This window comes from Pterocles gutturalis, unplaced genomic scaffold, assembly GCF_000699245.1.
Source record: "Pterocles gutturalis isolate BGI_N339 unplaced genomic scaffold, ASM69924v1 scaffold34355, whole genome shotgun sequence".
In the NCBI taxonomy this organism is placed as follows: Eukaryota; Metazoa; Chordata; class Aves; order Pterocliformes; family Pteroclidae; genus Pterocles; species Pterocles gutturalis.
The window spans coordinates 20,526-31,784 of record NW_010147033.1 but is presented as its reverse complement, the minus strand read 5'-3'; the positions used below and the strand labels follow the sequence as shown (position 1 = coordinate 31,784).

The following is an 11,259-nucleotide window of genomic DNA, read 5'->3' as shown; positions in this document are numbered from 1 at the left end:
GCTGGCGGCTTTGCCCCCTCAGTGGAGGGGATGTGGAGTTTAGTCGTTGGAAATAAACGTTGTTTCTTGTCCCCGCAGTTCTGAGGGCCAGGTGGAGCACGGTCACTTGGGGGTCATCCCAGCCCAGGGCCCATCTCGGCTGCTCCCCAGGTTACAAACCTTAAATCGCGTGTTTGACAGAAAATATAAAGAGTTGTGTCCTGGTAAACTGCAGAGACAGGGGTTGGGCAGGACACGCGACGTGCTGCCGCGCCGTTTGGTAAGTCATAAGGCAAAAAGTGCGAAAACGTGCGAAAACGTGCCCTGCTTGAGATGGACGTGTCCTGCCGGCGTATCGACACGCGTTTGAAGGAAATTGAAGGAACAGTGAGGCTGTTATTAGAAGGTAATAAACTGGTTTTGTGGCGTTTTTAGGGTTGTTGCTACTTGTGAGGCGACGTGAGAGTTACGGGTGCTTTTAGGAACTTTGTAACATAGGAAGAATGCTGATTAAAAAGTCCAGACATTGAAAAATAAACATAAAAGTGTTGGTTTGGGGTTTTTTGTTTGGTTTGGTTTGGTTTTGTTTTTTAACCTAACCATTTATGAAGCTCAAACTAGTTTCCCAGCTGCTCTTTTCTCAGGCAGCTTCTTTGCAGAGTGAATTTTACAAGGAGCAGCATTTAAAAATTTCAGCCCCTGGAAAGAGGTGCCTCAACATTGCCGGATATGCTTCAGTCTGCAGGCAGGCTGTGTTTAAAATGTGACATTGTGTTGCATATATTGACAAGAAGTATTTCTTCTAGACCTCCCTAAAATTTGTTTTGTGTTTGATACACATATATACATCCCTCCTGAAAGAGCAGGTGACAGTTGCTGCAGTTGATTCACTGATAAAAGCAGGAAAATGTCTTTTATGTATTTGTCCTTAAAGATCAGATAGCAAAAATTCAAACGCCTTTGTTCAGAGGAGTGATACATGAGCTGGAAGCAAAGCTGTGGAAAACACACTGTGCCCTCCTGTGGTGGCATTGGTGACATTATTGAAAATCCTTAGCTTTGCTTCTCCTGAGGCTTTTCAATCTCTGCAGTCTGCAGGAAGCCGCAATAAGATAATGGAGTCACGTGCAGAGGGGTGTGTAGTTATGTCAAGCAGTATTTTTAGTTAAAGATGATGCATCTTGGTGAAAAATGTTTTATTTTAAATAAATCAAGAACCTGGTTTACTTAAGAGCAAAATTATTTGAGATAACACATTTGTTTACAGTTTATTCAGTTCTTTATCTGTGCTTGGTGCTGCCCCAACAATAACATTTGGTAATCACTGCCTCTCCTGATGATTGTAGTGACCCTGCAGCGTGCCCTGCTTTTAAAGTGTGTCTTCCATGCTGTAGAGCGTGCATCTCTTCTAGATTTAGTAATTTATTCTACTTACCAGTTACTGATTTTTGCCAGATAAACTTGTTGAGGGGAACTGAAGGAGAAGCCCTTGACTGGATTCTTCCCTTGAGCAGCTGGAGCAGGGAGGTAAAGTCCATGCTGAGTTAGGACCAGCGAGTTACGATAGCCTTGTTAATAGCTGCAAGTTCATAGGCTGACGCTGTCGTAGGGCAGCACTTCTCAAAGTCAGCTTTGGTCGCAGATGATCAGCCCCTTGTCAGTGCTCTGCTCACTGGGTTGCTGGTGGAGTTTAAGTATGGTCATAGATTGTGAAATACTGAGAGTTGGGTGTGTGTGGGCAACACCCAGGGGAGGACAGGGATGTAGTAATGTCTGCTAGCTGTGAGCATAAACTACAGATAAAATGTTTATTATTACACTCTTTTTTTGGTCTTTATTAGACAATTTTGAATAACAAAACTAATGCATCTTTAAAGAACACACCTTTGGTTTTTATTACACTTTGTAAGAAACAAGAATCTGAAAATGTGGATTCATTCTCATACCATTTATATGAAAACTGTGCAATATATTTGAATACTATGTTCAGTCTACGGACGGGTAACTTGTAAGTAAAGGTGGTTTTCATTAATTTAAACTTTGGTTTTTTAAATCAGATATTCAGAATTGCTAGAGACGGTCCGTAAAGGAGGGGGAGAAAATGCCATCTTGTGTCACACTCAGCGAAACAAGAAGCTGTGTGTTCATGAACACCTGAAGTTGATGATGAGCGTTTCCTTGAGCTGTCTCCACTGGGAGGCCTGAATATGCCCTATGGTGACGTCGCTGCTGCTGGGTGCCTTACTGGTAACTGCTGGGTGCCTTACTGGTAACTGCTGGCAAATGTAACCTTAGATGTAATGGGAAACTGATGAAGTTCGTTTGTTTAATTGCTGGTATCTTTAAATATGTTTCATATTAGATCTAAAGATGGATATGGGTTGAGGGTATTGTTTTGAGCAGCCCTTGTTGGACAGCCCAGAAGGAAGGAGGGTTTTGAACCAACGTGATTCTTAATATAATTTGAGAGATGCTGTTTGGGTGCAGTGATGAGTAAGTGGTTGTAGGCAGCGTACACTGGTTGTGTTCTTTCTGTATGTGCTGCTCACCTCCCCGGAGCAACCAGCCTCGCTCACTGACAGTGAGGAGTTTGTTCTTACTGGGAAGGGAAGAAGGATGCATGTAATAAGGTTTGTGAAATATTTTAGTGTCTTAAGAATGTGCTTTCCTAGGAAAAGTGAACATCGGTTCTCTCCAGTAGCAGTTCCCAGCATGGTAGAATTCAGCCACTGCTGTAGTATTCTTCTGCGATTTTTGCTGGGAAATCTGGGAGAAACCATTAAAGAAAACAAGTCCTTTCATTTCTTCTAGATTTAGTAATTTATTCTACTTACCAGTATACTGATTTTGGTCTCAAAAAATTTAGGATGATATGTCAAATAAGCTGTTGTCTGCTAAAGAAAAGGGGACCAAGTTACTGTGAGACACAGCAGCTGTGACAGTTATTTTGTAATATTTTTCAAATTACAGACAAGTCTTTTCATTGCATTTTGAAGAGTGGTTCCAGTTTAAAAAGCACCTAGAAGAACAGAGTATGAAATCCTGTCTTTTGTCACAGACTGTTAGATTTTTCGGTTTTATATACATAATTTTTAATTGCCTTCCCTGTTGTCTCAGGAGTTGGAAATCGAACTATGTATTTTTTTCTCTTACATTGTCACCAGGAGTAAGTGACTTTATTTCAAGTTCTGCCTTCTGTAATTCAGATTTTTTTTAAATGTCATTAGCTTTCAGCTTGTTGTTCCAGAGAAGAGCTATAGATTTCTTCCTTGTGTGGCATTTCCAACTTAAGTTCTTGATCTAGTATTACCAGAAGAGCATCCCAGCTCTCATTTGCCCTCCTTTTTTCGTCTGTGGTGTTTCAGAGAGTTCTGATAAGTATCTGTGGTGCCACTTACAGGAACTGGACAAATCAGTGGGGTCTGGTGTGTCTCTTCATGCCAACTGATGCAAGTGTAAAAGGAGGAACTATTTATCCCATTGGAGTGAAGAAACAAGAGCTCAGGAAGTAGCTGTGCAGAACAGACTGGTGTCTCTGTACCTTCTTGACAGCGGGGTTTTTTCGAGAGGGGGGGGGACCATCCCTGCCGCTACAGGTAATTCTGGAACCACTTCATAGAAGAAGGTCCCTGTGTTAATCATATTAATTTTTATCAATAAACTGCGGATTTCTGTTGTGTCTTCTTGGCTGGCTGACTTTCATTGTCTGTTATACTTAAATTGAGTTTTGTCCACAAATCAGAGTCCAGGAGATTATTTTCAGATTTGAAGTTTTTACCTGACTTAAGGAATTGTATCAAAAACTAAGTGAAAAGGGAGACTGTGCTGAAGTCATTTCACAGATAAAGTTTGAACATGAGCTTCCCCTTCTCCGTGTTTACAGTCGCAGTTTGTGTGGAATAAATGAGTTTCACGAAAAATTGTGAAACTTACGTCTGCTTTCAAAACACATGGGTATTTTTCTGGAATTGCACAATGCGTAAGGGGAATAAATACCACAGCAAAAGCTGTACATTAGGAAAGTTTCAGGTGTGACTGGTAGTGTTGACCTTCCCAGAGTTGGTTCCGATGCATTTGTGAATGGATGGAGCGAAGAGGAAACATTGAGCTTTGTAGTGAACATTGAAACTGACATTGTCTGTTCTCTGTCAAGTCAGTCAGAGCTGTTTCCTGACAAGTCGCACGGTGGCAGGATTTTCTGCAATGAAGCAATGATGTCCGCCAGGAGAATCCCGCAGGTACTGTGTCGTTTGGAGTACAGGTGTAGTATATGTGATCAATGGAGTACTGAAAAAGGTTTTGTTCTAATGGAGATTCTAGGAACAACTCTCAAGCATGCAAAAAAATTCCTAAAGCTGACTCCTTTATCTCACATAACAGAATCCTTCAGCCTTAAGGATCTTCTGTTCGCCGACTGATGGTGATTGAAAAGCATCAAATGAGTAGGTTATTTCAGAGTAAACATTGAGCTCTCTCAAAACCAGCATTGTTGTTCATGCTGGTATTTATATCTCTCCTTCATTGTTCCCCAAGCTACTATTTAGTCTCTTGAACATTTCTGAAATTAACGTACTGGTTTTGCCTTTCCATTCCCTCTTTCCCAGCGTCCTGATTTGTTGTGGTTTCTGTGTCCCTCAGGTGGCAGTGGTGTGCGGGCTCCTGCGTAGCCAGAGGTGCCTGTATTCCAGCCATGGCAGAAGAAGCTGTGATTATAGATAAATTTTTTTCCTTGCTAGCCTGCCTCTGGTAAAAGCTATGTCTCTCCTGAGGACCTAGGAGGAGCCAAACTGCACTCTAAGTCCATGAAATAATTCTTAAAAATCATAGAGAATTCAGCATAGTTAGCTTTAAAGAAACTGTCGCTTTATCTTAAATTGCTGTGACTGAACCTGCTCCAGTGATAGGACACAACATGGTCCTCAAGGATGGAGAAACATTTAGTGAAAAAAAAAAAAAAGGTAGAAACGATATGTGAATTGTAAAGGCTGGTGGTATTCAGTTATGGATGTGGGAGGATCATGGGGCTAGATATAACTTTGAAATGAAAAAAGTAACATGGGATTGTAATTTCAGCTTTACTACTGAAGGAACTTTCCACTTCCGTTGCGTACATGCACACCCACTCTGATAGAAATCTCACATAAGTACAGAGGAAAAAGAGAAAAACCTGTTATTACACTGCTTTCCTTCTCAGGTATGTGGTTTTTGTTAGATCAGCCAAATGGAAATCAAATTAAGTGATGTTATGGGGTGAAGCAGGGACTGGACAAATCTGGATTTGGATCCCCATTCTTTCTGAACAACTTCAGGCAAGGCAGTTCCTCTGTGCCTCAGAGGGACTGGCTATAGAAGAGGGATGGTATCACTTCATTTCCTAATGCAAACATTGTCAGGATACATATGTTAAAAAAAAAATATTGTGAGTGTTCAAATTCTGTGATGATGGGGAAAATACATAAAAAATTGTTTCTCCTTCCCTGAGCTGAGTGGAGAGGTGGTATGATTTCTTTCCGTTTGTCTTGCCTGCTTCTGAAGACACTGGACTCACTCACTTTGGAGAAGAATCTGAGTGCTTGTGAAAGTACCTGAAGCAAAGGAGAAAAATGGAAAGCCTGCCTGCCTCAGCTCTTAATGAGGGTGTCATAGCAGGAGATGAGCAAACAGGAAATAAACCCCATCTAACCATTTCTTCAATGGTGTTTTTCTGTGTCAGAAATTTCTGTAGTTGTCAAAATAGTTACTCCCTTCTAGCCAGAAGAAAATGGTGGCTTTTCTTCTTAGTTCTTGGCATCCTGTGCTGTGCATATGATAGCCAGATTCCCTACCTTTCTCCCAAAAACAAATACTAGTGTGCCAGTCAGCTAACTGTCTTACTGTGTCGTAAGTTACTGTCTTGATATCTGGGCTGGAAGTGCTTATTTTGAAATATTTTTTAAAGTTTGTTTTCCCTTTATTACATTGTTTGCAACGACTTCATCACGAAAATAAATTCAGAGGTCTTTCTTTAATATAGGTAAAAACAAAAGTCACAGGGAAGAACTTTTCCTTACTGTGAATTTGTTTTGGGGTTGGATTGCACAGAAATTCCACTGACTTACTGTTTTTCAGCTCATACATATGAAATGTTCAGGGAGTTTGGAGAGTCACAGTAGGGATTAAGGTTTTTCCTTTAGTTTGGGTTTTCTATCAGAATTCAGATTTAATTAATTCAACACTAATTAATGTTGCTCTCTCTCCGAGGGTCAGTGTCTGTAGTGACCATTTTGCATCTTCAGAGAAGGAAGCCTATGAATGCCTTCGAAATGTTATCTCAACATTGAATGATGATCCACTGCCAAAGGAGGTCATCGAGGCTGACAGTCCTCCAAACAGTTCTGACGAGCTCCTGCGACTGGCACTGTGGGATTATAGGTGTTCTCTTCCTGTACAATTGGTAAGGTGACAGATGCTGTATCCCTTCATCCTTTCAGTGTGCTCTGTCTGGTCCCTCCAGGTTAACAGGCAGCAGGCTGTTCTCTCTTGGAGAACCCTGCAGTACCTGAGATGTTCTGTGCTATTGCCTTGTCAGTTGTCAAACTGTCTTAAGTCTGCAACAAGGCAGAATGGCAACAATTCTCTAGACTTGTAGGAAATATTTAAGCTGAAAACCTGCTGGAGAGAAGAGGTTGTGCCAGCTGATCCCCATCTGTTTCCATGCGCTGTTTGAGATGCTGTTGTGTCAGTATGTCTTGTACCGCGGTAGCTGCCTTGGGAATGTGCACCCCTTCAGGGTCCTGTTTTCCCCTCCTTTTATTTTTCCCCAAATAGTCAAGTGTCTGTCTCGTAACTTAAATGCCTAATGAAAATATTGACTGAAGACACAACAGAGCTCAAATTGAACTTGTTTGAGGCTGGGACAGTTGCTAATACATATGCAGAGACATACAGAACTGCCTGTTGTGTTGTTCTAGAAGATATTTTATCTCTGAGGATGTGAATCCAGTATCTTTCCCAGGGGTACATTCCTACAGTTAAGGGGATTGACTGTAGAAAGCAGTGCAGCTTTGAAGGCAGCTTTTAAGCTGTGTTTGAAAAAAGCACCAGCAATACATGCTGTTTTATACGCACACAAACTGGAACTGCACACGCTGGGCTTTTTACAGCATTTTGATGCACATGAACAGCTGTGCTTTCTAACACTGAAATAATTTTGGAGTTGAACTTTGGCTCAAAATACATGGTTGGTAAACAAACCAGCACAAATTTGATGTTTTGTGCGTATTGAGTACTTAGCAGAGTGCAAAAGGGGCTTCTTGCGTTATACAGGTCTCCTTACTATTCGAACAGAGTTTTCACTTGAATTTCTGTAGTAAAGACTGTCTGTTTCTGTGCAGATTCTGAGCTGTCTGATGGACGGAAGCAGATTCCAGGAATTCAAGGCTCATTATGGAACAACGTTAGTAACAGGCTTTGGCCAGGTGAAGGGTAAGGCTGTAACATTTCACTGTCAGAATGTATGGACATATTTGTCTAAACAGCTTTCATATCGTACTCAGGTTTTATGGTATTCCAATAACAATGATTATGAAGTTCTGTATCCATCAAGAATGGGTGATAAAATACTTCTGGAAAGCCTGGTCTTCTCTCTGAGCTCTGAATTCATTGTGTCTCAGGCCAGTAGCAGCAGAGAGCGACTATAGATGAATAGTTTTCATGACTTTGTGAAATGATTTTTTTGTTCACAAAAATTACTAGCCAGACAGTTGGAATATTGACATCCTTAAAAAATAAGAAACAGCAACTTTAGAAGTGTTCCTTCCCAAACTGATTGGAAAGCTATCTATCTTCCCTTCTCCCATCTCCTGGAGATGGGATAATATCCGTACAATAAAACCTTGCATAATTCAGATCAGACTGTATCATTAACACATTCACAAAGCCTACAACATTCCAGTCAAATCATATTTAAAAAAAAAAAAAAAGTCAAATATATTTTTAGAGCCTTTTTAGCTTGAAAGTATAAACTTTTCAGGTTGACTGTTATGTTTTATGTTACATGAATCAAGGAGAGCCCAGAGTCCTGGCTCCTTGTGTGCTGGCTTGCAGTGTAAACTCTGACAGGTCATCTGTGGCGTTACCTGCCCTCGGGGTCTTGGTCCGTGTTAGTACCTCCAGGCTTTATATAGCAGGAGTGCTGCAAGGAGCTATATCATTAATGCTTTGCAAATTAAACCGTGTTACGTTCTGCCTTGAACTTGGTTGTGTCGCCCTACGGCCAGCTTTTTGTGATTAATTTCGGTGCGTTTGTACCCTGCATTTTTTTGTAGTGTGGGAGATCATTCAGTCCAAACTTTCTGTTCCTGTGGCCCAGTGCAAGAGTTGCTCTTGTGGATTCAAGACATTTCTCTACAGTCCCACAGGCTGGGGACAGTGACTGTACAGGAGATGAATCGGAGCTAAAGCAGCTGAAAGAAAAGTAAGGACGTTAAATATAAACCCTTGCAGGTACACTGGGATTTAATTAATTACATTACCTACTTTTGTTCATCTTGCAGATCAACACATCCCAAACAGATAAACCAAACCTGAATCTTCTGAAAAATATTCTAAATTTCTGTGTTATTCCATATCTTCTCTTAGGATCTTTACAACCCCAAATTGAGCTATTCTGCTGTACATTAAACATTAGCGATCAGCTGAATGTGGAGGATGCTCTGTGCTGCAGAATGACTGAGATGAGGTATGTACATGCTGGATTCTAATTAATTTTAACCGTCGTACAGGACATTCACTTGAGATTGAAGTATACGCCTTCTCATCTATGATTTTGTGTTACTGGCCTGATGTTGTTTATTACAGTTTTATGTTTTTAAGCATGTTTAATACCTTGTCTTCTCCAGGCTAGAGAAGGAAAGCAGTGCCTTTTACTTCTCTGCCAGACTCTGGGACGATGGTGTCACTCTGCCTCAGAATACCAGAAAGGCAGGCTTTCCTTCCATGTTCTCTACCGTACGTTTTATCCTAGCATCTTAAAAGGCTCTTGTAGTGTCTGCATAAGGTCAGCAGCACGCTGGTTCCCAGAACTGGGTCTCCCACTTCTCACCCCATTTTCTGTGGCGTTTAGCTTTGCAATTCTCATCTTTTCTTCAGTAAAGCTTCTGTTGAATTCTGGTTACTTGACTAGAACATTTCCTCATTGAGCCTCTTAATTGACTTTACCACTGGATTCTGTATCCAAACCCTTTCTTTTTCAGTCTTGATTTTTGCTACTTTCTCTTCCTGCTTGTAATGTGCTGCTTACCTTTGGGATGCCTCCCCCCACCCCGTCCTGCCTTTTTATTTAAAGTTAGCAGACATCCACTCCGTTATGTTCTTTTTGAAAGCTGCCGCCTTTGTTCTTCTGTTTTGCCTTGGTACACTGTTTATTAGCAATACTTAAAATGCTCTTTGCACTTCTGAAGCTTGTTTACTTGAAGATCACAAATAGAGCCTGCTACCAATTAATTCTTCTAAATATGGTACATATTTGTGGTACTACATAGATGTTAAATATTTTCTGTGGAATTTATGGCAAGTTTGATAGTGGGAGAGCACCGAGAGGTATTTTCTAATACTAGAGCTCAGAGATACCCCTCTCTAGGAACAACACATGAAAAGAAAGTCAGCAACTGTTGAAATGAGTCATAGTTAATTTTCACCAGCACACCACAAGTCAAGTTTGCACTTTTAGCTGTTTTGTTACAATATTATTTTTCTACTTTATCCCTGTTCTTGCTAATAGGTGGAAATTATGTTTAGCTTTCTCTGACCTGACAGCATGTCCTCATTCAGATCCTCAATGCGCTTCCTTTTAAATAAGCTTTTAAAAGACAACATGTGCTCGAGTAGCACTGGAACATGGAGAGTTATCTTGCTTTTAAAAACCAAAACCAGTTCTCTATTTGCAGTCCCTGTTGTCACAAGCCAGCAAGAAAGATGACTTCCTAGAAGAAGGTGGCTGTGGAAGAGCAGGATGTTCTGACAATTTTTGATACGTGAGTGGGAATCCTGGGAGCAGAGCTATGTAATAACGGGAGCGGATTATCACAGAATATATTTGCATTGGAGTTCTACAGAGAAATATCTTCCTCCAAAAGTAATTCTCCTGTCACCATAGTGACTTCAAAATGATTTAGTGGTCCCTGCACGCAATGCCTAGACTTTGGGATCCTGAGGATGAGTCTTCCTGTACATTTCCCCTGTTCCAGTGACACATGACACGGACATCTGTTTCCCCCACCACCACAGCCAAAAACTGTTCATTTTAAATGGTCAGTGTTTTGTAAGAACAACCATGTTACTGAATGAATGCATAATGAGGAAGTTGTACTATTTTTTTGTTTGAGAGGCCCGTCGCTCATCTTGTCTTTTGTTTTGAATGAGGTGGTTGGGCAGTGCTTAGGTAGCACAGAGCAGCAGAAGGACCAGGCGGTATCTCCGTGTCGGGATCCTGGCAGCAGAATGTGACTGCAGCCCTGTGCAAATCATCAGCCTGTGAAAGCAAGCACCGTGTACTAGAAATCTTTAATGTAAATGATTTTCTAATTCTTCGATACCACTAATAAAAATGCTAAATTATTACAGACAAACGAGGCTGTTATCAGGAAGTTGGTATGTTGAACCGCAGCGTCTTGCTACATTAGTTAAAAACTTATTTTGTGAAAAGGATTAAGCTGAGAGTCCAGAGCGCTCAAAGGAAGCAAATTCGCCCCAAGCTGTACCAGTTGTTTGAGTTTTTTCATATTCGTGTTTTAGGATGAAATCCAGAACTCAAGAAACTGCAAAAGAAATGGGAAAGAGAAAAACCAGAAGCTAGCAGGTGTGGTTTTCCGCCATAGTAAAGGAGAGAACGCTGCCTGCCGCGCAGCCTTGGGCCTGCCGGTTCTGACTGCCACCGCAGCTATGGAAAGGCTCCAGGCAGCCTGCTCTGAGGGTACTAAAGGAGTGACCAGGAGAGGATTTACATCCCTAATACTTCCATATAGGTTAAAATTTCCCTCTTCTCAAGGTGTGTAACAGAGCAGAGAGACTGTTCTACATCCTGTTAGCACGTGTACAGGTGCTGAGTTTACATGGGGCTGTTTCGTGCATCTTTAACTGTGCCGCAGCTGCAAAGTTTTAATTTTGTAAAAACAAAACACTCCCCCCACACCCCAAACCTGTGTTTTTTAACTGTGTGGTTCTTAGCACTGTACAGCTGGACGTTGTGCCAAAGGGTGTGTTTGAAGAACACCTGGTGAAGTATTTTGAAGAATCCTGATC

General features: G+C 41.2%; 1 protein-coding gene across 1 annotated transcript; it reads left to right on the top strand.

Annotated features, from left to right (window-relative positions):
- Window positions 1–78: 78 nt before the first annotated feature.
- LOC104460915 (methylcrotonoyl-CoA carboxylase beta chain, mitochondrial-like) lies at window positions 79–10,464 on the top strand (the record flags this gene model as incomplete). The annotated part of the gene is given in 17 exon segments (XM_010085932.1): window positions 79–310; window positions 312–385; window positions 2,037–2,137; window positions 2,140–2,226; window positions 3,380–3,411; window positions 3,414–3,471; window positions 3,474–3,575; window positions 4,141–4,217; window positions 4,618–4,632; window positions 4,634–4,716; window positions 4,718–4,777; window positions 6,220–6,412; window positions 7,353–7,472; window positions 8,025–8,048; window positions 8,286–8,434; window positions 8,859–8,940; window positions 10,381–10,464. Coding segments are annotated over 17 exon segments (1,573 nt in total), but the record flags the coding sequence as incomplete, so codon positions are not given.
- Between the last annotated feature and the right edge of the window lie 795 nt (window positions 10,465–11,259).